This window comes from Grus americana, unplaced genomic scaffold, assembly GCF_028858705.1.
Source record: "Grus americana isolate bGruAme1 unplaced genomic scaffold, bGruAme1.mat scaffold_883, whole genome shotgun sequence".
Taxonomy (NCBI): domain Eukaryota; kingdom Metazoa; phylum Chordata; class Aves; order Gruiformes; family Gruidae; genus Grus; species Grus americana.
The window spans coordinates 2,736-28,615 of record NW_026562074.1 but is presented as its reverse complement, the minus strand read 5'-3'; the positions used below and the strand labels follow the sequence as shown (position 1 = coordinate 28,615).

General features: G+C 44.3%; 1 protein-coding gene across 5 annotated transcripts; it reads right to left on the bottom strand.

The window, feature by feature from the left end:
* Nucleotides 1-2,563: 2,563 nt before the first annotated feature.
* Nucleotides 2,564-22,511, bottom strand: LOC129201238 (chondroitin sulfate synthase 3-like). 5 transcript variants are annotated; one of them, XR_008575315.1, is made up of 4 exons: nucleotides 21,760-22,511; nucleotides 19,666-19,949; nucleotides 6,094-6,263; nucleotides 2,564-3,663 (listed from the first exon to the last, which is right to left on the bottom strand). XR_008575315.1 is itself a non-coding variant. In XM_054812387.1 (3 exons), exons 1-3 carry the CDS (start codon nucleotides 22,472-22,474, stop codon nucleotides 6,168-6,170), a joined length of 1,095 nt encoding a protein of 364 aa, XP_054668362.1. In that variant the 5' UTR covers nucleotides 22,475-22,511; the 3' UTR covers nucleotides 5,474-6,167. The 5 variants fall into 5 exon arrangements, 4 of the variants coding, with proteins under 4 accessions (XP_054668362.1, XP_054668361.1, XP_054668364.1 ...); XM_054812387.1 differs by lacking the exon at nucleotides 2,564-3,663 and having other exon boundaries at nucleotides 5,474-6,263; XM_054812386.1 differs by lacking the exons at nucleotides 2,564-3,663; nucleotides 6,094-6,263 and adding an exon at nucleotides 10,183-10,711.
* Nucleotides 22,512-25,880: the final 3,369 nt, after the last annotated feature.

The following is a 25,880-nucleotide window of genomic DNA, read 5'->3' as shown; positions in this document are numbered from 1 at the left end:
CAGCTTAGTATCGTCAGTAAACGTCTGTCCGGGCCACTAATGAATATGTTGAATAAGACCAGAGCCAGTATTGACCCCTGGGGCACACCACTAGCTGCAGGCCTCAAACTAAAGTCTGCACTGCTTATCACAAGCCCAATTAAAATGAAATGGCCAATCAATACAACCAAACAATGTATGCTATTTAAAAAGGTCATGGAAAAGTTAGATATTTTCATATGTCTTTTACAAGGCTCCACTCTGATTAAAAACAATATTTAAGCTACTGACTTACATCATTCAGCCTTTCTCAAACTTAAGCCGCATTTCTTTTTTTCTCTCTGCTTTTGGTATATGAATGCCAAAACCTCAATTTTTCTAAATATCTTGGGAAGGTCTAGTGCCATAACTTTATTGTTGTACAGTGCTAGAAATGATGAAAACAACCCTTTTTTTCCCCCACTATTTTCTCTTCAAATAAGTTCCTGTCTTGGTCCATAGTTATTTTTTGTAGAGGGTAAATGTACTTAAAGGAACATGCCTCTTACTGCACAGGTAGTTGTGTGGCAGGCTGTATTTGTACAGCAGAGTCATCCAAACTTGCAAAAGATAAAACTGGTGTGATGACACTTCACTCAAACAATTCTGAACTTGGACAGACCTCCCTAGCTCTGGACAGCATCGTAGATTGTTTACTGGCCCGAGTCAGCATCTTAGAGTCCTTTTGGTACAAACCAAATTAGCTCCTACACACAATCTGCTGTCCAGTCAACATAATCCCACAAATTCTAAAACTGTAGATCGTCATGATGTCAAATTATATAACAGTATTCCTGAGCATTTAATAGGAAAGAAATGAACACATCGTAGAGGTGACAATGTTCTGCTGAGATGTACAGACTTAACACTCTTACTGCCAGTAACGTTTAAAAGAATAGAAAAAAGGCTGTTATTTTCTTTTGATTATTAAAGAATTAAAATTACTGAATAGGATTATTATCAAAGTGTTCAAATTACAAATGTAAAATATTTAATTTGCCTTCCCTAAAGGTCTGGTCACAGTGAAGAAAACAGAGAAATACACATGATGAGGCCACTAAGTAATCAAGCAGAGTACACGTCTTTCCTTTCTCAAGGAATACAAAGAGCTGGTATCCAGAGACTGTGCAAACCAGCATCAGTGGCCTACAATACTCCGCTCCTACTTTTTACTCGTTTTACCAGACTACGTTACTCCTTACAGCCCTATCACTACTCGGGATACAAGCTGATAACCATAACACTTTTTTTTCCGTTTTCAACATTTTGCCTCTGCAGATCAGATTTTTTGGTCAGGAGAACAAACAGACAGTGCATTGGATTAGTCACCTTCTGCACACAGACCTGAATGACCACGCTGAAATCCACTGGCCAAATCAATCCATCCTCCTTTAGAAGTTTGTCAGAGACTGGCAATTGCCATTACAAGAGCAAAACTATTTTTAGCAGACATTTCAGAAGAAATTTGCTTCCTGGAAATGCAGAGAAACCACACTGAATTATCTTTACCAAATACAAACATTACAGTTCCCATTCAAAGAATGTAAGCTATGAATTTGCATTGTCTTTCCATGTGCTGTAGCTAGACAGCTCATGAAGCACAAGCCCAGCGTATTAATAACAAAACCCCTCCAAATTCTCAAAACACTTGCCATGAATTAGGTACGCCACTCTTCACCAGACGCTAACTGGACACGGAGCCATCACTTGTACCCATTAGGTCCAGCAGTCCCAGCATTTTTCAGCCTACTTAGTGCTCTGTTCATCCAGCTTATACTTCTTCAGCTTACCAATGAGAAGAACATGGGAGCACCAACCTCTTCTAAAGTGAAAGTATTCTCAGTCCACCACTCGCCCCTCATCCTCAAAGCCTGTCATTTCATCTTAAGAGGCAGTAAGGCTGGTCAGGCGTTGCTTGCCTCAATACCATCAACTCTTCTTGATTACCTTCCTTCCCTTTGCACGTTTTCCTTGCTATTTGCCTGTTGCAGGGAACGTGCTGCAGTCGTCCCTGAGGATTTGCGCTGTCCGAGGAGGGTGCAACATCCTACTCATCCCAACACAGCTGGAGAACTCCTTCCTGCTCTGCACACCTTGGCAAATTCAGTCATCTCCCTTTTTTGTACCTTCTATATTTAGCACATCTAAGCATAGCACAGAGGTCCCAAGCCTACTGAAAGCCTCCAAAACACTACTTTAGACTAAAGGAAAGGAAAAAAATTCATCCAGGGGAGACATTTCAGGCTCGCTTTCAAAAAAGGTACTGATTTGCAGGTAAGATACGGAGTATGAAAACTAAAGGTTATTACTAGGATGGTGGTGACATCTTTCTGAGTGTGTGCTCAGAAAGCTATTCTGAAGTGAGTTTGCTTTTCTACTTCTGTACCGCACAGGACACAGTCTGCAAAAACAGGCAACTTGCCCAGACAGCGGAACCTCAGCTTTAGCTCACGCTTGCAGAAGTTGCTCTAACCTGCCGCATATTGAAACCTGAGCTGCTTTGCAGTAAGCTTACTGACGATAACTGTTGGTAGAGGTGAAGCCAGAGGACACATTCTCAACTGGAAATCTGCATAAAGGAACGGTATGCGGCATAAGATACATACTGCATTAAAAATAAGACACAGTGTCCCCAAAAATCACCAAGTAGAATCAAAAATTGCCTGAAGTTCGATAATGAGGCAAAACAGTAAAATTGACTGAATAAACAGGATCACATTTTCCAGTCCTTTCATTTCCTCTATGGTAATTTTCCATAGGAAGAGAACAAATCAGCTGAAAACAAACAATTATTTCAAGCCAGAGGGGAAGCATCCAAAGCAGCAGATAACCCCCACGAATTTGAAAAACCCTGGGTTCCAGCCCCACACTGCTCCCCAGAGCCCCGGAAGCCTGTTTGAACTGGCAGGAGCCAGAGCCTCTGCACAGAGAGATGCTCTTGACTTGGACGGTGCATTCGGACTATGGAAAAAGAGCTCTGCTTTCATCCGATGCCTAAAAAGCAAGAGCACCAGGAAAACCTGGGCCTACCAGGTATTACATGGGGGCTACGCAGTAGCACTTCTGCCTAGAAATGGTTGCCGTAAGGTGATCAGGAGTCACTCGGGCTGCAAGTTCAGACTTCTTTTTTCCCCCTGCTGCCCTTTTAAACTGGACCCACACCATGAAATTTTACAGAAGAAAAGATTTGGTTCCTAAGTGGAGGCAGACCTATTAGAACGGACACCCTCAGCTCTGTCTGACCTAACTGGGCAAGCAACCGGGTGCTACAACCGGGTGTTTCAATCCAGCACTCGACAAGTAGACAAGAGACACGTGTGCATTCTGGAAGTGAAGAAGATGAACAACATCATCAGCCTACCGCACAGACTCTGACGTGACTTCTTCTTGTTGCTGCTAATAGTGAAAGGCTGGGGACTTACAGTCCCAAGAATTTACAGACCAAGAACGCCTGAGTGACAACACTAATCCATTAAGCTGGAAAAAACAGAACAACAAAGAGGAAAACAGCAGCAGTGGCAAATCACTATAAACCATACCTGCACACATTTAAAGTGACTCCCACACTTCCCTTTCATTCACGGATCATTGCTTTTTTGTACAGCTCTATTCATCTTGTGCTGATTTGGGTGCCCAGCACCTCTGCTGTAAAAATAATAAAAAATAAAAACATTAACACCCCGCCCCCCAAAATAAACTAAACCTGGAGGGCTGTAAAGAAATGCCCAATTTGTTAAAGAGACTCAGGGAGGACTTTTTGTTATTAAAACCACAATCGACTAAACCCTTCATTCAAGTTTCCTTTATGTCAGGTGTAAACCCTTAATAAACTGGCTCTTCTAAAGAAAAAGAGCACAGTAGCTACTCCTGCCAAACACAGATCAGGGCTTAACCAGTGGAGCTTTAATTTCACTCAGAACATCCCATCTCCATTACCATGATGTTTGAAACTGACTGCCTTTTGACGTTATTAGCACTGAATAGTCCTTCCACCTTATCCTTTCTTCACCTACTTACGAGAGCCCCAAATGGATCTCCTCTGCTGGCAGCAAGACACGCACAGTCACGCAAAGCCTCCCCCTGTTTCCAACTCTAACACCATTTGGTCAAAAGCCCTCAGCTTCACGGCCCTGCCCCAAAGCTCTACATTTCACCCCACACTAGACATACTTGGGTTTTATCCCTTCCTAGGGGACCGCATTTCTTCCTTACTTTCTGCTTTCCTCTTTCAAGCTCTCACTTTGTCACATCCTTCTCCCCTCCATGGGACAAGACGGCGAGACACTTCCACGGAGTTCTTCTTTCTCTCTCTCAAGAGATTTTCAAGTGAGCATCCACTCGGGTACCCTCATTCTGCCTACTAACAACATCTCACAGTCTCGCCTTCCGTCTCCTCGCCTTCTGTCTTCAGCGCTGATCATGCGGACGTGCAAGCTGCAGATGTCATGTTCCCACCCCTCCCCGCTCTTCACCGCTGCAGGGCTTTGCCGGCACCGTGTCACCCGCTGGGTCAGGGCCTTGTCCTCTGAACTCTTTGGAAACAACAGCGTTCCTTGCATCTTGGCTACAATTCCATTTTTCAGCGGCATAGAGAATAACCTCTGCTAGTGGGAAATTCACTTGCAAAGACAGCTTCCGCTCTGAAAATTCCTGTGCGAGCTTCTAAATCATCCAAAAGACAGTGCCTGCCACTTTAATGACTATTTATTTCTAAAGCGATCGGTTTGCTAAAATAGATTATTATGTAATGACATATTGCACAGGTTTTTGCAGAAAAAAATTACTTTATTCTTTTGCTCAAGAAGAATCTGCTTATTTCTGCATGCATACACGTGTGTCTGTATATAAACACACAATATAGTAACTGATGTGATCTGTATTCCAAGGCAACTAATTGGGTTTGTTCATCCCTTGAGTGTGTACCTCCTCCTAAAGCTTTGGAAAAAAGGTTTTAACGAATTTGTCCCTCTACCTACATTTCAGAAACACTTTACAAAACGGTTATAGAAACTCTGCAGCCAACCCAACGGCGTGCACTAGCAGTTCACAATCCAAACAGCCTGTTGAGCTTTGCCTACTATCGATTTGCTTAAACTGCTCACTGTGCACGCATGTAGTGAAAGAAAAGTCACCAGCATGAAGGTCGTAAACCATCTGAACACCAAAAGATTTTAGAATTACTTGTGTTGGATAGAAGTCCAAGGAGTTCAGCTCTCCTACAGGCAAAGGCTGTCCAGTAGCTTAACACGGGATCTCTTTGTGTCATTAGCTGCCAGGACCACAACTTGGTACCTTCTATAGAGACAGCATCTCAACAAGCACTACCCCGAGAGCCCCCTCTTCACTATAGTCCAGAGGCATTCGCTGAGTGGGGATTCAGGAAAGTGAGAACTGCACCGGGTATTGCCAAGATAATTTCTTTCAAACACCAAAGCTCTCTGCCATAAGTCTCCCATCCAACTCACGTTGTGAACTAACCACATTTAACTGATTAAATCTGAAAGATTTAGAACGCGGAACATGGCTGCAGGCATTCCAGGAGAAACTCTAGGAAAACACACGTTACCATGCTGAAAGCGTTTTTAGTGCTGGGCGATTTCGTCGTCTAGAGAACATTGATGGTACGAATGCGTATGGAATTATTAAACGTTGAAAATGCTCTCTAAAAGCACGTGGAGCAAGATAGGAGAGGGGACAAACTTTCCCGGGGTGAGGACTGACTGCACTTAACCAAACCCTTTGGTGAGCTTTCCTGCTACCACGCGGGTTTGTGTTAGCTGAGAGCAAAGCACAAAAAAGCCGCTACAGCCTCTGCCAAACTCCACGGCTGCATCTCTCCTGCCAGCCAAAGGTTTCCCGTCACAGCTATAAGAAAAGGGTATAAAAAGACAGAGGTTTTGATCCGAGCAAAGAGAGAAGGTGACTGATTCCAGCTCAGCTCACACCACCTGTCATGGGCAGCAGCTTTAACCCCTGCGTGCACACTGGCCTCCCCAGAGCTTCCTCAAGGGTTTTCTGGCTCCTCTCATCCCTGGAATGATGCCCAAAGGGCACCAAAACCACATTTTTCCATACCTAAGGATGTAGCAGCATGCAATGCAGGTCACTGCAAGGAGACTCTGGAGGCAGCTTTAGGCCTACAACTTGCATTAATTTATTTCCTTAGGAAAAGTTGAGTTCTGCAAAAGTTGACATCTCTCTTCCAAGAAAGCTCCCAGAGCTGGCAGCAGCAGACTGCTTGTACGCTGCAAAGACAGAGATGTTTGTTTCATATTAGTTGCAGGACTGGTGCCAACCTCCAGACACAGGCATGATCAAAACTCCTTAAGGAATATAGGTACACATGAGATTTAACACACATACGTTTACTACTTATTACTGAGGTGGAAAAGCTCTCAAGAAGCATTAATGCTGGAAATAATCCTCGCATTTGTCGGCATTACGTTTTTAAAAACGTAAAGAAAGAGGTGAATTTCAGTAACTGCAATGATGCACTTTTTCCTGAGGTCAGTTCCCATCTAAGTGTCAGAATGACTCTCCTCTTTCCATGAGTATTCATTCTTCCTGTCCTAGATTACACCACCTACGGTATATAATGGTATATAATTTATGTGCACTTCAAAAAATGCCCACACTGGAGACAAAGGCTAATATATTTCACACGCCCATACATCAGTATTTTTATTAAATACACATTTAAATGAATTTAATGAAACTACTTTAAAAGTCTGCTGCTAAACTTGAAAGGGAGGCATTTATATTACACTTGCGTCATTTTTTAAACAGTAGCTCATCCATTGTCAGCTGAAGAATGATGCGTACTGCCATATAAACAGTGATGTTTGACTTTACTGAAGCTGAAAGAAAGAAAACAGTAATTCTGCTTTTGGTGTACAGGCCTCAGCATTGATTCAAAGACCATCTGAATATAGTGGAAGCCGCTGCCTGATCTTCTGCTTAGTTTCATTTTGCTGGGAAAAAGATCGCTGTTTACACTAGCCAACCCATTACTGCTTACAAAACCAAGTTTTCCCGCACCCAGAAGCGAAGACTGTCCCGCTCAAACCACCAACCATTTATCAGTCCATAGCTCCGCTCTCTCAGAGGAGCAGGCAATAGAAAATGAAAAAAGACAAGCACTCATCACAACAAACCAGCAAAACTACCTGTCGCGGTGGAGATTTTGTTACAGGGCTTTGGTTTAGCAGCAATTTAGGATTTATTAATATTTTTGAGAGTGATCACAGGATTAGGTTGTGTAATTATTAACAGCACTTAATCATCAGCCACTTTAACAAAGCAATTCAATGGCATTTGTTACAATCAAAATAGCGACTCAGTTAAAGACTTGAGGGTGGCGAGTGTCACCCGAAACTTACAGCAGGGTTGCACACACAGATGGAGGTTAAATCAGGTCACACGTACAGGCAGGCAGGCAAACAATCACGAATCAAATTACACACAGACAGACAGACAAATAGTTCTGCACTTAAATACCTCCTTAGAGTGTGTGGATGAAGGCAAATATCAACCTGTTACACACAACAGTGTTGCTGTTTTATTATCTGTACTGATGAAGAGATGCCAAAAACTACTGGACATCTCTCATTACTATGTATTGATCCCCACTGAAGAAAGAACAATAATTACACTACAAAACAGAGAACAATTTTCTCGAAACTGTTTAAAAAATAACAGAGCAACACTGTATGAGTCTATCCTTGTACTAGTCATTAAAGCTTCTCTTCCCATAGAACCGAAACACTTAATCCAGCAACTATTTTTGTTACCTACCTACATGTGGTAGGGATGAAAGGGATGTAATAAGGATGAAAAGTTACTTCGTTTGTACAAGGTAGTATCTAGTCTGCAGAGAAAGACTTATTTTCACCAAGCTGATTAATATAATTATGGCTAAACAGAAACAACTCAATAAAAATCAACAAGAAAAGCACAAATCCCTTCCTTCCCCAACCCAGGGCGTCACATTTTATCTTCTTTCAAGCTTGAAAGAACACAAAGTGTACCTACACTGAAGGTAACATGGATATTAAAACTGGTGAAACCATCAGCTGGTTTGTTTTCATTGGCCACTCCACAGATTTATGGCAGAACCTCCAAATAAATCTTTTCAAAGGCCATTTCCAAGGAAAACAGTAGGTCTCCAAATGTCGTTTCGCAATGGAAAATTAGCACTGAAGTGAGGTACTAAAATGATGAGTTTAGTACTAAGCCAAACATTCCAATTAGCAAGGGCAAAGTTGTTTTAAAATGAGATGAGCGGGAAGCTCCTGCAGTTCTGGACTTACCTGCAGGAATGCTACTACCGAAGCGTATTTTTGGACACTGAAGTAGGTATCACCAATGCTTAGAAGTAAGAAAAATTTGAGAGGTCCTTTTTAATCAAGTCAATAACTAACCTACACTCAGGAACATATTTTAACATGGTTGTTCCGAGGGCCTCAGTTCAATTTTTCCCCTTCTGAGCTAATGAACTATTACCAGCATTGTATCAGCAGCATACACCACTAACAGACATACTATTCAGATCAATGTGGGAGCGTAAATGGTTTCACATTCCTCAATGCACTAACAAAACACAGTCAGTAGGCGAATACTTTAGAAGGTAACTGCCATCTTTAGTAAAGACAGAATAGCGCAACACTAGATTTGCACATGGGAGTGAGGTTCCTGCAAGCCCACATAGGTCTAGGCACAGCAATTGTTATCGTAATCATCAGTCTCCAGAAACAGCTGGTAACAAGTTAATGACATGAATGTAATAGTCTTTATGACTATTCAACGCTCAAAGTGGAGCAAAAAGGCAAATGTCAATACATTGCATGACTCCTAAAATACACACACACCACCATCCCCACACATATATACACATCTACACACATACACAGAGAACACTGGCACCACATCCTTTTTAATGCACAAACTCATGAAAGAAGTCTTACTTGCGAGGATGCAACTCCCAGTCATGAACTGCTTATTTGTAGTAGCTGTTTTCTAACACGCCAAACTCAACAAAGTCAATCTGTTATTCCAACCTACCTTCTTCCAGCATTTCCCTCTCCTGCTTCTAGCATTTTGTGTAGCTAAAATAATAAAGCCACTGCTGTTCAAAATACTTTTCCAGTGACAAGTTAGGAAGCTCAGGCTGGGCTGGAAGAGTTGATAAGCATACTGAAGAAAGACCAGCCCTTACTCATTCAAGGCTCTCTGACCCATAAAGACCAGACATTTCTTACATCCCTCTACCATGACAGAGTTGTCATCTTCAAGTACACATTAAGAACAGAGTCTGAAGGTATGTTTATTCTTGGGTTTAGCACAGTAAAAACTCAGGCTAACAGGTTTGGAAGAGGGAAGTGAGCACCAACTTACCATGCCCAGGATGGAGGAAAGCCCAATGCATAGTTTCTGTACAGAATTCTTTCTTGAAGGTACAAACAATAATCAATTTTTGTAAAGACATAACAGACATGGTCTACAACTCCAAGCAAACCCCAAGCATCAAAAGCCACAAAAGAAATATACATACTTACACCACCCTCCTGGATACACTAATACTACATTTCCCAAAATTACCACAGCCAAATATTAAGAAAAAATACTTTTAATTGCTTGACAATATTTTCTATTACAGTTAGTTATTACCCTCACTTAGGTGCAATTATTTCCCCTTACCACATGGAGAAAAATATCTTCAATCACAAAAATTTAGAGTGGAAGAAAAGAAGAATCCAAAATACTAGCGCCTGCTTTTGTTCATTCTAGCAGGATAGATTTATACCTATAAAATTGTTTTAAAACAACAATTAAAATATCAATAGCACATAACAAAACTGTTTCATTTGCCGAGTTAAGCACTCTCCTAAAAGGTATGTCGTCACCTACATCTGTTCCAGTTAATTCCCTGACTTCTGGAACTGAGTCCTCATGCACTTCACGCACTTCAGAAAAGTTTGCACAAAGTTGATAAAAAATGACAGAAAAAGTCACTGTGTTTTATCATGATCAACAATAGGAAGCTGTGCAATTCTGGCAGGGTGAGAGCTGGTCCATCAGAGAGTCCCCTTTGGTGATAAAAAGTTATTATGATAATAAATGTGCTACAGTCTATAGCTAGAAAGAAAATGCTTTCAAGGAAAATAGCCAAAAAACTACGTTAAATTGAAGCTTGAAGCCAAAATGTACATACATACAGAACAGAAATGCACAGATATAACTATGAAGAGACATGAAGAACAAGCTGAAAGCTAAATTCTTAAGCTTTACAGGAGAGATATTGCAGTAAATACCTGGAAGCACAGCTTAAAAGCTCCAAAGGACCTTCACTCATGCCCCTGGGAGCTTGGTTATCAACTAGGCACAAGCTTTAAACATATGCATATGTACGTACAAATACACAGCTCCATGCACACAGATTTACAGTGTATGCCTCGTGTAGCTGTTAAGGCCACACAGACTTCCACGGCATTGCGGCCACGTGTACAACTAAAGAAATGCTGCATTTCTCTGGTACAGCTGCTTCCATGCCATGAGGAGCTTGTTCACACACGCTGCACTCAGAAAGAGCCCAGTGAACAAACACCTCCCTGAGACCAGCAAATGCAGAGTCAGAAGGAGCATCGTCCCTGGCGATCAAGTTAACATCCTTCAGATGTTCATTTGCCCTTGAATGCTTGTAAAAAAATAATAAGAAAGAAACAAAAAGCAAAAATGTTTAGGGACTCAAATGCACCATAAAGCAGTCTTTAAAAATATAAAATCCTTCCAAGTATCAAGTGCACAAAAAAACAAGGCACAAAATGACAATCCTATTTGAAAATTATTAAAAGGAATACTTCCAAGTTTCTAAATCAAATATTTTATCACAAACTAAATATTAAAGAACCAAAACCAAGCAAACAAACCATCTGTCCAGTCAGTAGCTCAGGTTTTAATCTTCAGTATTCTAACTGCCTGGTTAAACCAGCACATTCCAGAAGAGACTTCAGACTTTTTTTTCTTTTTTCTTTTTTCTTTTTTTTTATTTTCAAATGTTCTCAGAGGTTACTTTACTGAAGGTAAAACTTCAACCAATGTGGAAAACAACTTTGGAAAATTTGTCTTGAAAGCACTAAATAAAAAATAAATGAAAAGGTAACCTTCCCTTTCCTAGGCTCGTTTCAAGACTAAGTCATACATAAAGCAGCATTCAAGAAGCCTGTATCAGTTACAAGGCTGCTTATCATCCTCCAGATTTCCTAAAATTATACCCCTAGTTTAAGATGTTCTTTGTTTCCTAAAGTATACATATGATTTAAAAGACTTCTTAAAAGCAGGCCAAAAATCTTGTCTTAGTGTGATACTCAGGAAGCCAAAAATACTGCAGCCGGGGTGGGACTACACATTTACTTGCTGCCCAGTTTCAAATGTGTACTAAAGAATAAACAACCTGGGCACTCACCTTGAGCTTAAATCATCAGCCCACACTGGTCAGATGGAATAAACTCCTCAAAGCGTAGCAGTTCTTGCTACATTTTAAATAATGTATGTATTCTTTGAATACTTCATGTTATATAATGAAATCCAATCAGTAAATAAAAGCATATTTTAGAGAATGCGTCAGAGCAGCATATACTGACAATGGCTTAATACATGTCATACCTTCTCACATAAGAACTGAAGATAGGTGGAAACTAGTTTGGTAATGAGAGCCACAGAATAAATAGTAATAAATAAATAAAGTCCGAGGACTAGCTGCACTTCACCCCTATTTGTCTGCTTCCAGAAAACTCCCAAGAAACATACAGAATTGGAGGAGAGCTTGAAAGCTTATTCTTCTAAAAAAAGAAACATATCCTATCTTTGATACCCAGTGAAATACCACGGTAAATAGAAGTACATCTAATTAGCACCTATTTCAAGTAATTTCTGTAACTCTCCTTGTTTACAACTTCCAGCTTCACTCTTTGTGAGCATTTTCCATTTCAGTAGAAGCACATCATTTGATCTCATCAAAAGACATGAATCTGGCAAGTGAAAGTCAGGAAAAAGTTATCTCTGGGAGATTTCTAAGTCAGGACAAGAAGAGATACAAAGAACAGCCCAGGAAAAGGAACAAAATCCGTCAGCTCTGGGCGTTGGGAGGGAACAGGAGGAAACAACCTGTGGACTGTCAGTGTCTTTGAGAAGACTATACACACTTGGAGCGCCTCTGTACTATTTGCTTTACCTGGTAACCTGCAACGAACACTTCATCTTCAGAAAGGCTCAAGCAGGACAGTTTAACAAAACATTTTCTCAAAGTATGACCAATAACCACAATGAAATCTGTACACGTGAAAGGGAAATTTATTTCTGAACACCTAGGAAAGACAAAATTTTGAAAATAAAGATAATTCTGTGAGTATCTATAGAAACTAATGTTTCGCATGTGGTTTGGTTTACTTGATTTTAAGGTAAAGGATCGAAAACTATTTCAGGGTAAACACTAAAAAACATTAGGGTTTCATTGTGCTTTGTTTCAGGGATTCACTTAAAGCACTGAATCCACTGTTGACCCTAAAGCCAACAAGTTCTTCACCTGTAAGTCTCTTTTGAAAAATCAAGCTTACTCCTTGTCTAACGTGACAGGCACTGTCAAGAATGATGATGTGAGGGGTTTAAATGAGATGACTCTTACAACAGTTGTGCCACAACTGTGTCATCTCATGTCAAACTGTTTTTAAACACACTTGACCAGCCAGCCTTCTGCACTAGACTTCTATGGACATACCACCTCCAATATAGCAATTGCACAAAAGTCTGGAGAAAACATTTCCAATAAAATGAGAGCAAACATGAGAAGAAAGTGAACATGGTTAGGTCTAAATTTCCATGTAGGTTGAGAGATGGTTCATGGTACCCATATGCAGAATTAAAGACATATTTTTAATAATTTAAGAACTTTTCCTAAGGTTTTCCTTTTGCTTGTCTGTGGGATGCTTTGGTAATTCAAACAAGAGCTTATTCTTAAAGAGGAAAACCTTTGAAATATTTGCTTTAAGAACATACAAACATGCAACGCAGACCAGAAAGCTGTTAGCTAGCCCACACAGTCCTGCACATAAACAGCTGCTGGCATCTTAGAGGAAAGTGCGTTAAGAGGAAGGTGTATCCACACTTTCTTTACATCATGGACATGCAAACACATCCCCAGAGTCCTCCTGCACCTCGTGAACTCAGCACCAGGAGTCAGAATTACACAGCTGTCAAACTCCAAATAGGCACAAGCAGTATTTCCTCTTGGGGCACCCAATCTGCAAATAAGCCAGAAACCTATGACAAGCTGACTCTCAGTCAGGCTGAGAAACACCCCCCTAGCTCTTGGCTCCACAGCTAAGATGCCATCATGCCAGGGACCACAGCCACGGGCTTGTGTGTGCTGGTGCACACCTCCACGGTAGCTGTGGGAATACCTTCACAATAAAAGCCCCCAAACAAGGTATCTCCAACTCTTGCAGTCCTGCTGAGCCACATGGGGAAACACTTAAGACCCTCAATAACATGTAAGTACCAGAGACAACTCTATTTCCTCACCACAAACTTCCTCAACTCCCAGCCAAGCTCATCTTGCAGGACGTATGGGGTATGGCTGAGATGGAGTTAATTTCACCACAGCAGCCCTCCTGGTGCCGTGCTGTGTATTGGTAGCTAGCAAGGTGTTGATAACACACTGGTGTTTTGGCTACTGCTGAGCAGTGCCAGCACACATCAAGGCTGTCTCTCCAACATTTCTTCCCCTCCTCAGCAGTAAGCTGGGGGTGGGCAAGCTCCTGGGAGGGGACAAAGCCAGGACAGCTGACCCAAACTGACCAAAGGGATATTCCATACCATATGACATCTGCTCAGCAATAAGAAGCTGAGAGGGGGAGGAACTGGGGGCATTCGGCTTTTTACATTTGTCTTCCAGAGCAACTGCTACGCATACTGAAGCCCTGCTTCCCGGGAAGTGGCCAGCATTGCCTGCTGATGGGAAGCAGAGAATAATCTTTTGCTTCTGCTTTGCTCCCAAGTGCAGCCTTTTGGTTTTGCTGCATTAAACTGCCTTTATCTTGACCCACAAGTTTGGGGTTGTTTTTTTCTATCTCATTTTTCTCCCCTCCCTGTCCAGCTGAGGAGGGCAGTGATAGAGCAGCTTGGGTCAACCCACCACACAGGATGAAGAAGGGGCAAGAAGACAAGGAGTCCCCAAGGACCCCAGGGCAGTCTCCCCAAATTCCCGGCGTAAAAGAGCAAATGAATAACAGGAGGTTACTTACAAAGCCAGAGAAAGAGCAAGGAGTCTGCACAGTACAGCACAACAGCTCAGATGAGACCAGAGCCGCATAGGGCAAGAGTAATGAGCCAACTTTAGCACCACAGTTACTGCAATAGGATATGCACTTAACGACTTGCATTTTATTCGGTATCCTGTACACACAGAAATACTATACTACAGTGGTACGGAAATAGAACTCACTTTTCTAACCAACTGAGAATCGTTTTGAAGTAAAAAAGCTTCGTAACTACCTTTAACGTTGCTGTGATCAGACAACTCTTAAAAACAAATAGCTAAGAGAGCACATCCCATGTCAGTAACTGGCCATTTATGCAAACGGTTCTGAGGCCTCTGTGACCATCCTGTTCCTCTCCAGATACCCTCAGAGACCCCTGCTACAATCTTAATCATCCACTCTTCCATGCATTTCTATTCTAGGGTTACTGATAGCTCGCTCTATGCTTTTCGAAAATGATGGCTGCATTTATGTAACTACCTAATGAAGCTGACCAAAACCAAGAGCTTAAGTGGGGGTGGGTACTGCTGCTTCAAGACTGACCATTCCAGTACCCAAATGAGCAAAATGCCATCTGGCCATCATCAAAGGCCAATACACCTCTAATGCTTCTGTTTGGTGGAGTGTTCTAGTCAAAGCTGAGTTGTGATCCACCAACATCTTCACCAAAGATAAAGACAAAACCTCAAATGAAAAAAATAAAATTATTATTAATTTTAAATTACTATTATTAATATTATCTGTATTTTTAAAGAAAATGTTATAGTGATGAGACTGTATTCTATGGTTGTCACAGACTTGTGACAAACCCAAAAAGGAAAACACAATGGGAAAACAGATACAAACGTTAATGTGGACTGCTGGTATGTACAAAGTGCACTATTTTCTTTCAATATCAACGTACATATTACCAAAAGATCAAAAGTATATGGGGTGTTTTGCATGAATGTAGTTTTTTGCATGAATGTAGTTTTTAAGTTTAAAATGCATGTAGTGGGTGTTGGACTTGATGATCCTTATAGGTGCCTTCTGATTTGAGATATTTTGATTCTATGATATTTTCCACCAGAGAAAGGGAAAAAAGGCTACAAAAAGAAAAGCTTTACAAACTTAACATTAGAACAAATGTCCCAAATACACTGAGGAATGGTCTTTAAATCTTTTTTATGCTGCATTTGTCATTTTGCATTTTCTGAAGAGAAACCTTCTCTGACAGTCGGTATTTATACCCTGACAATGTTTGATATCTGCTTGAATTGTTATAGCCACTTAATTCATGTGTTGCATTTTAGTTTGGCCTTTTGTGAAACAACACTATTTGATCTGTTATAAACTTAGGTTACAAATTACAAAATGGTCTTCTAGACCCAGAAACATCATTCCAAAAAAAAAAAAAAAAAAAAAGCGTCAGGGGGACAAATAAAGCAATCAGCCTTTTTCCAAATGGCCCTCTGTAGGCAAGTCCCTCCTAAACAGCAAAGCGAGGTACAACACAGCATCTCAGGTTTTTAACTATATTTGTGCTTCCAAAGAATAAAATTAGTATGAGTCACTAAAATCAAGCTAATCTCTTCATTCATTTAAAGAAAAATGTTTCAAGGATTTAAAATTAGTGGAAGAGAAGGTGCTAACTTGAAGTACGGATTTGGAAAGCACAAAAGCAAAAGGCCCTTTTTAATCTCTACTCTTACTGATTTGGGGAAGCAGAAGTTGCTAACACCTCTCAAAACCAAAAAGGCATTTTGCAGAAATATTTTAGCCAAATTTCTCAGGTTTATTACACCTTAATCATTACAGCATCATCAAAACTGGAGGATAAATTAAGATATACTTAAAAAACATATCAGAACAAGGATGGATCTCCTGTAGAAAGAAAATCATCCACTCAAAATACAACACTTCTAGCTGATAATTCCTCATGGAGCAAGGAACTAGATTTAGGCTGCAGTTCAGTGTTGCTTCCAGCCAATTTGAAGGTAAGCTGCTGCCAAGACAGGCAGTTTGGCACTCTCTTGCCCCTTCATTCCTGGATGAACGTGACCACCTCTTCGTTCTTCTGATGCTTGTGCTCAGCAAAGCTTTGCCGTGAGTGCTGATTCAGCTGAAGAAAACACTCTTGGTCAGGTCCAGGTTACAAGTGGATCCCACCCCTGCCCCAGCTCACCACAGGGCTGCACAAGTCCTGCAGAACAGGACAGCAACCGAAAGGAGCAACTACCCTTCAGCCAAAGCCCATATTTACGTTGGCTTAGAGCAACTGTCAAACTGCAGCCCGAGGGCAGGTTTTTATCTCCTCCATTCTGCACAACTGCTCTAAAACCCCTGTTATTAGATTCACTCGCTCAGAAATCCAATGACTAATTCTTTATTCAAAGTGGAGAAGCTCCATCAGCAGAGACCAGGAGGGACTCATCACCTCAGCCATAAGTCATTTCGTATGTGGGAGACCCAGCCTTTAGCCCCGGCCTCAAATCTGGCAGAACAAGAATTAAACTCTGGAAAGCATCAAGAACAAGAGTGGCTCATTGCAGACTTGTACACCTCTTCTTTTCCTATTCATTCTGACAAAAAAAAGTCAAAGTTGTAACCCTCTCCTTGCCAGCAAGCATATTACACATATAAACTAGCGCAGCTTACCTGCAACCTCTACAAGGCAATAGAATAAACCCTGACAGGCAGCCAGTCTTACCTACGCCAGCTGAGCCACCCAGCAAAGATCAAGCATTGCAGGTTTTCTCTTGAACTCTTTGATTGCTTTCATCCTCACCAAAAAGAGACTTTCCGTTCCAGTTCTTAGAAAAGAAGTCTAGTAAAAAATGATGCAACAGAGATTCAACTCTTCTAGATCTTTTCTGCTTCTATGAATGTCACCATCATTGTTTTCAGTTTATATTAGTCTTCAGCAACATCCTAAACACAAGTCATGCCTCTTCCCAAAAGCAGTGAAGTCCATAAAAATCTTGCAGCTCAACGAGGCTCAGTTTAATACGTAAATACAACAAGAGGACTTCAGGACAAAAGGGCAACTGCCTATGCAGAAAGTCCTGGCCCCAATCTCAGGTTTTGCACACGTGTACCTGAGGGAATAATTCCCCTTCTAGCACACAAAGAGCGCTCCTGATCTAAGGCAGGAGTGAAAAATCACACAGCAAGAGTTTCAGTGCCCTAGGAAAAAAGTCACCCTTGTCACCAATTAATTTACCAACCCACAACAAGCCAATCTGTTCAGGTACCCTACTAGATTGCTTGAAACAACCAGCTACACAACACAAACTATGCCAGAGCATGAATGCAACCTCTCTCGCCTTTCACTCTATTTCACTCCTTCCCTTCCATACACACTTAACGCTGGCATAGCATCCTAAGCAGCTTTGGCTTAGTCATCTGCATCTTCCGGAGCATCTCCTGTATCGGCCACAGAGTCAAAGATTCTTCTAACAGACGGAAATACTGATCAGAAATGAGCAGCTGCTATTGCAATGCCTAACACATTTTCTTCTTTTTCCATTCTTTATTATATAGACCTCGGGCCTTCAAGAGTAACTGACAATCAAGACTGGTGTCAGTCTATTCCACATCCCATAAAAACACATGCTTTTTCCAAAATGGTTATGCTTTCAGGCCCCAATCCTACCATGAAAAGCTGAGCTGCTGGACAGTCCTGTAACGCAGTCTCCAAAACAGAAGAAAGTAAACATAATTTTTCACTCTATCCCACTTACGCTCAGTGCCTGGAGCCAAAAACTCCTGACATTCAACATCAAAATAAATAACAACCAATGCAGTGATAATGTTATCTATTATCAGTTTTCTTCCCTTCCCAGATTTCTTCCCAAGAAGACAAACCAGAAAAACAAAACCAAAACCCCTTCCAACATGTAACTGTCAAGGCAGAATCATAATTCTGCTGATAGAGATCAGCAGGCATCACATGCCCATAAGGATGACACAGCACAAATACACCAGAGTGTCAGATTAAGCTGCCAGTGTAGCATGCGGTTTGGAAGTCTGATTAAGGACCACTAGTCCTACATCAATATCCATCTGCACGATAAATGCCTGCCCTGCTCTACCAGTGCAACAGGTGTATTATTTTACATTGGACTTATAACATTGATTGAAATAGTCTCTAAAAGCACCTTTCTACTGTGAAGTAAAAGATCCGATTTCCACCTCTAAGGTTTCTACCTAGTTAGTATCAACTAATCAAAATTTACTTTTGTTCACCTCTTTACATGCATTGTAGCCTACCAAGCCCATTTTTAAAATGGCAACCTTTCCCCTCCCCAGGTCATCCAGAAAAACACTTACCTGCAAAATCAATTATGTTTCCTGTCTTTTTGTTTTTAATAGCACATAACCTCTTTCAGTGGCCCATTTAAACGATTTTTCCTGCTGAACAAGGGAGTGCCACAAGGGCAAGCATATATTAATATTAAAGAATCAGTCAATGTAACTGAAATCCTGTTCATCACATTAACTATCACCCTTTACCCTTTCTGGCAGTTGCACGCTTAGTCTATTTTTATCTACAAAGCTAGTCTTGCCACTAATCACAACGTTTCCAGAGAAAGAGGTCTGAATTTTAGTTATGGCAGCGCAAACAAACTTTTTGGGTACTGCACCACATTTTGATTACTTTAGAAAACGATACTATGGAACGAAGTCATTTGCTCCCCAAATGACTTCAGCATAGGAAGATTTGTTACACTGCGTATGTCCTTAATGCATTTTAACACTGTTCTACACTAAGAAAAACACTAGTAAAAGTTTATCATACACAAAGACAGCGCAACAAATTTCATTTCTGTACAAGAAAAAAAACCCACAACCACTATTTCTGCTTTTGCCAGTCATGAACTCCATTAAAATACAGCTGAGTAATTAAGAAAATACAGGCAATTCTTCTTCAAACACTACAACATATTTTAAGAACCTGCAATGCAGAACAGATATGCCGCACGCTTATCCAAAAACAAGTTCATAAAAAGATCCTACCTGAAGAGCATACGTCAAATACAGCAGCATCCTGTCAAGCATTATGTGTAGAAATGCCCAAGGTGAAGCTCTAGCAACTTATAGCATAGCAATACTTACAACGTGGCTGCAGTAATTGTCAACAACAAAAATTGAAAGACAAGTAGAAATGACTATGCTTGCAGCAACATGCCGTGAACGTTTTCCTCTCTTTTTTCCTTACAGTCTGCAGTTTACATTCTGATGCATGCATTAAAACATAATTACGGTGGAAAGAGGTTGCAGATACAGTTACTTACATTGCAAGACATAAAACTCTGTAAACAAACAGCACATTGCAATTTACACTGTCACTCACCTCATATGACCAAACACACTGAGTTCCTCCAAACCTTCGGACACACCTGCCCACCTCCACGTCCTCATGAGTGGTGTACATTTCTCCAAGGCATTCACCAATATGTGGCACCATCCTCCTGAGAACCTCCCGGCTGAAGATCATTCCCGGCCCTCCCATGCAGAAATTCTCTCCAGGCTCCAGCCCAAGTTTTCCGAGTTCTTCAATATTACCCAGACCAGTCGGTCCCAAATACAGAGGTTTACTACTGTTCAGTGAGCGAAGAAACTCCTCCAATTTTTCACCTGAAAAAGATAAAAGATTACTGTTATTTCTCTGCCTAGTCTGCCAGCCATCTCTTTTCCTGTACTTCAAGCTTTTTTAAAAACGTAACAGGCACCTGAGACTGTCACAGAAAATCACTTCCAAAGCAGTATTCTGTACCTAACTGAAAACACCCTTGGACAAGTTTACCTTTCACAAGCTTCTTTTGTTTTTCTTAATTAACATTACAATGACATTTTCATTCAGCCAAAAGCCAGAACGTGATCAAAACTTCATTTTACCACTAAACCTTGTTCTGCTCAATCAGGACTAATGGAAAGCACTTCCTTGGTAGTTTAAAACTCTCTCTAAAGTAGGACAATTTGCCAATATAGTTCCAGGCTGGGGAGGGAGGGAGGGAAGGGAAAGGGAAATGCCGGGTATTATTTTAATAGGATTAATTTTTGAAAAGACCAAAGCAAATCTCGATTAACCAAGGTAAATATGTTTAATTGCGGAGTAATTGTGGGAACAAGGTAAAACTCAGGCTCCTTCCAAACTATTTCCAGTGCTGCAATGTCTACAGACTTTTCCTTCAAACCCCTCACCTAGTTCTTTTCAGAAACTCTGATTTCAAATTTACTTGACATCAAAAGTTTCTGGATAGGTTTAACTCAGAACCTTGGAACTAGTTAAAGACAGGTTCATTGCAACTCTGCAATGAGCCCAAAGTGACAACTTCTACATCTGCAACCCAATATATATACACAGATACACGCGTAAGTGCGCGAGTATTTCACAGATGAATGACAGCTGACAAACAAGCAGCCCATTAAACCACTCAAACAAAAGCAAGTGACAAACAGGGAAGCATACAGTTACTCCAGTTAACTTTTCACAGTGTTTTCAATACTGCAAGCAACCACGCTCACAACCTAGGCTTACAAGTTCAGTTTCTTCTTTCTTTCCTAAGAGCAGGACACTGCACGAGTAGCAGCAGCAGCAACAAGCGCAGACCAAAAGCAAGCGGGTTGCAGAACATCTTTTTTTAATGGTGCTGTAAACCTCGTGAAATAGGGCCAGTGCTTTTCAGAGACACACGCTGCAAAGAACAGCAGCTTTACAAGCAGCCTTCGGCGGCGGCGTTTGCTCAGCCCAAGTGTCAGCGAGCCAACGCAGAACTTTTGTTACTGCTCAAAACATCACTTCCGAGCAGTACCGAGTCGAAGCCTTCGGGCTGAGCCGCAACCGCGGCGGGGGCTGCCCGGCCGGAGCAGGACGCAGTCGGCAGAGCTCTTCGCCGCTCCCGCCCGCCGCCTGCCCACGGGCGGCGGGACGAGGCGGGACTGCCACCCTTGGGCTGCGCAGCCGAGCGCGGCGGGACGCGGCGCCGGCACCACCCCGCCGCTCCGCTGCCCGCCCACGGCCCCTGTCCGCCGGCCCACGGCAGAGCCTCGCCCGGAGAGCCGCGCCGCAGCAAGCGCGGGGGCCGCAGCACCGAGATCCCACGCCAGGACCGCTCACCGCGCCCGCCGCGGTCCAACCCCCCGCCTCAGCCCTCCAACGCGCCCCGGCACCGCGGCCTCCCCAAGGACGGCCCGGCCCGGCCCGGCCCGGCCCCGCGGGGGCACCTCGAGGTTCCCACCGGCACCTCAGCGCCGGGACAGCACCCCACGGCCCGCACACGGTGGCTGGAAGCAAACTCCGCCGGGGCGGTGGGTGGGCCGAGGTACCCCTTGCGCTCCGCCACCGGGCGGGAACCGACTCTCCCCACCCCCCGCGGGACCCCGCCGGGCCGCCAGGCCATCGCTCCGCTCCCTCCCTCCCGGCGGCGGGGCGCGCCCCGGCCACCTTTAATGTAGACGTCGTCGTCCGCCCGCATGAACCATTCGTACTTGTCCAGGTAGCGGTCGTGCATGTACTTGATCATCATGAAAGACTTCTTCTGCGGCGGGTAGGAGTCGTCCACGCCGGGCAGGGCGACGACGGGCAGCCGGGGCAGCCCGGGGGGCGCGGCGGAGCCCTGGCTGGAGAAGAACTCCACGCGGCCCGGCACCGAGGGCGCCCACGTCCGCTGCGCCGCCACCGCCCGGCTGCCCAGGTACTTCTGGGCCGTCATCACCCCCACGTAGAGGAAGTTGCGGGGCTTGGCGTAGCCCGGGGCGCCCCCCCAGTCCCCGCTCCCGTTGTGGCTGCCGCCGGGCCGGCCGCTCCGCTTCTCGCCGCCTTCCTCCTCCTCCTCCGGCTCCCCTTCCCCGCCGGCGGCGGGGCTGGACACCATGCCCTCCGCCGGCGGCGGCGGCAGCTCCCAGGGGCTGCTCCTGAAACTCGTGCCGCCCAGCACCGCCGCTGCCTCCGGCGGCGCCTGCTGCCCGCCCGGCACCGCCGCGCCCCCGGCCGCCCCCGGCCCCGCCGAGCGGCCGTAGTAGGAGCAGAGGCTGGAGCCGCGCCTCTTCTTTTCGCTCAGCTCGGCCACTTTCGGGGCGATGAGCCAGGAGGCGGCGGTGAAACCCAGCACCAGCCCCAGCCCCACGCTCAGCCAGGGTCTCCGGGACCGGGCTGCCATGGCGCGGGCGGGGCGGCTCCCGGAGCGCCGCTGCCGCCGCCGGCTTCCCCCCCCGCCGCCTCCCGCTGGAGGCGACCCCCGTCCCGCTGCGGCCCCGGGTGCGGCGACTCCCGCCGCGGCTCCCTGCCCCGCCGCGCCGGCCCGGGCGGCTGCGCTGCTCCCGAGTCAAACTTCTCCGGCGTGAGGGCGGCGGCCCCTCCGCTCCGCTGGCACCTTGTCACCGCGGCGGCTGGTCCCTCCCCGCCCCTCCCACCAGCTCAGCCTCCTCCACACGGCGGCCGCGGCCCCCGCTCCGCGCTCCGCCATTCAGCCAGCTTCCTCCGCGGCTGCCGAGCGCCTCACCCCGGAGGGCGCCGCCGGCCGTGCCCGAGCCGCTCCGGGGAAGTGGCCGCCGCCGCCGCCGCCGCCGCTCCGGAAGGAAACGATTTTTTTAGGTGCCGCTCGCAGCTCCCCCGCGCCGCGGCCCCGCCACCCTCCGGCGCCCCCTTCCAGTCCCGGGACCAGGGCCGCCCGCCCGGCCGCGCCTCTTGGCCCCGGGTGCGCCCCGGTGCGCCCCGCTCCCGCCTCCGCGTCGGGAGAGGCCGGCGGCTCATCTGCGGCCGCAGCTTCACATCACCCGAGGGCGGCCACGGGACGGCGGGTGGGACCGTCCTGCCCCGGTTTCTCATCCCAAGGGTGGTCATGGAAAGACAGCTGAGGGCTGTAGTTTCAGGAGGAGGGAAGCCGTCTCCTCTGCCCCTGCTCCCCGGCCTCTTCACTTCAAACGCTTCATAACTTTCCAGCCAAGAACTGTAGCCCTCCCTGACCATGTCTGTTCCTGTGGTGTGGATTCCCACAGCCTGCGTATGTTGTTATCACCAGCTCCAAGGTGCTGGAGCAGAGCCTCTTCATCCTCCAGCCTCGGGGTGACTGCACCGTCCACAGCCCAGGATGACTGACACCTGGAATTAAACGTTCAGGCCACTGTGCCTGCAGAGATAGCTTTAATTCTGAAGTTTAAGGTCTCCCTTGTCTCCTCCATATTTATATGCATCCCTAATTTCATTGTGCAAGATGCTCATCTCCAGCAAGAGTCATAAATTGTTCATCACATCCATTTGTCATTTCACTGAAATACACCAAAGCTACTGAAGATGCAGTAGCAAATGTTTAATCATTTGTCAGCAAAACCACCCATTTTTGTAGCTAAGTCTATGGGATTTTCTGTCACTTCACACGACTTTATCAGTTGTCAGGCACATATGTCAAGGCAAGAGGAGGAGTATGGAAGCTGGTACGGTGTGATGCTAGCAGAAGTAATGGAATAGTTGTGAGAGAAAAAATTTCAAACCTTTTTCCAAAAAGACAGAAATTACTTTGCCCACCTAACGAAGAAAAAGGCCTCCTACTCTGCATAGTCTTTAGCTATGAAAGATCACTCACTGAAGTAAATTTCAGTTTTTCCTTGTGCCTTCACCACATGCAGTGAGCAGGCTGTGGGCTCTTTGTGTTTCTGAGATGTGCAAGCATCATGCTCAGGAAACATACCCTCTGGCTTCCCCAGGCTGAGCATCCTTTCCAAAGCAGCCCATCATTAATTTCCTCTGTACATCACACAAGCTGCAGGATTTATAATGCCGAGCAGCAAGGCACTGAGTACCAGTTATTCACTCCGCTGTCACCACTAAAAACAACAGCCCGATCAATGTGTCCGGGCACATAAATGTTCTGGGAGCAACAGGGTGGCAGATTCTGGGTCTGCCTTCACGGAGCTACTAACAGGCAACAAGTGAAGGGGAAGGCTCTCCTTCAGAAGGCTTCACCATGGCATGAGGGATTACCAGGATTAGGATTGTCTCAGATTTCCATATGAGTCTTCCATTTAAAAAATGCTGTCCCACAGTCCTTCCCCTCCACTCCCACAAACAGTTGGGGGGTGCTGGGTCCCAGCAAGTCCTGCACAGTATGACTTCCAGCAGTAAGGGCTCCTTTACACCTACACAACCTCACCATCACAGTGTCCTAAAATTTCAGACAACTTGCTGCTAAGGGGTCGCACAGGTGCAATGTCTGACGCTGCGCCACTTCCATCGCTTATGCATACACTGAAGTGACTCCGGTCAGTATCAGCTGTGCCAGCTCCTTAGGTCTGACAGTGCTTATTTTTGTCACAAAAATAGCAGGTGGCCCATGAGAGGTGACCATAAACCTTTTACACACCTCAAAGATGAAAATGGACCTTAAGGCATTATGTGTTATCAAGACAGTTTATAAGGGAATAGAGTATAAGGATATTTGGAGCAGAAATAGTACACGTGTGTACCTGCATTTATATTTTTTAGTTCAATGCTATACCAGTATTTCAATACACCGGGGGAAATGTGTTCTGGGTTTTTACGGACAGACCAAAACACAGGCTGGGCTGCTTCTATAGGAACAACAGTGGCATCTAGTGGTTAATAATAAGTCCCAGACCTGTGTTCAGTAAAGGAGCGACACTCAGAATGCCTTTCCAATTAAAAGAAGTATTTGATATAATCACTTGTTAAGCTGGGCTTAGTCACTTCATGTCTACATGGCTTGTTATGTGTTCGAACGCATTTGATAAGACTATTACTCCAATGTCACACTGAATGTGTTTGGAGGGAATGGGAGAGGCGAGGGCCTGGCAATTTCTTAAAAAACTTGAAAAGTAATCTTGTAGCAAAAATTGGATTGGAAATTAGAAATCCTGCCTTCTGTCCACTGTACCATGTGTTTCTAATTATAATCTCAGGGGAGTCTCTTAACATTTTTAGTTTTTCTCTTGTGAAAAAGGTGGAAAACACAATCTCCCATTTCACCATAGTCGTTTTACAGCCTCTAATCAAATTTTACACACATGTCCTTTGATGAAGAAACAGCAGAAACATAGGGCTATGATTGTCATTAGCAATACTTTTAAGTGAAAACAATGGGGCTTTAGCTCCAGAAGAAGTGGGCAATCTTTCTTACACAATGATGCCAGCAGAAGCCAGAGTTCAAACGGGTGGTATCCACTTCTCACTCTCACTTTACTTTTTTCAGAGTCATTCTGGCCATACTGAACCCAGTCACTTTGTCTTCACCGGGCACAAAGCCCTGAACTGAAGGAGTGGTCAACACGTCTGCAGTCTCGAGAGGAACAGAGCTGGGTCTTACTACTTTTTTCTTCTCAGGTGGAAGTCCAAAGCCATCAGTGATAGGTTGCTAGGAATTCCTACTAGGTTTCAAATTCAACACTAGACAGAAAATAAAGGGTGATAAAACTTGAGTGCTTTATTGGATGTTTTCACTCAACTAGCTTGCTGAAATGCCTGAATATGATGCTGACACTTGAGCTGCACTTTACAGGTTGTACCTATTGTGTAAAGGGCATCTAAACCAAGATAGACATAACACTGTTTGC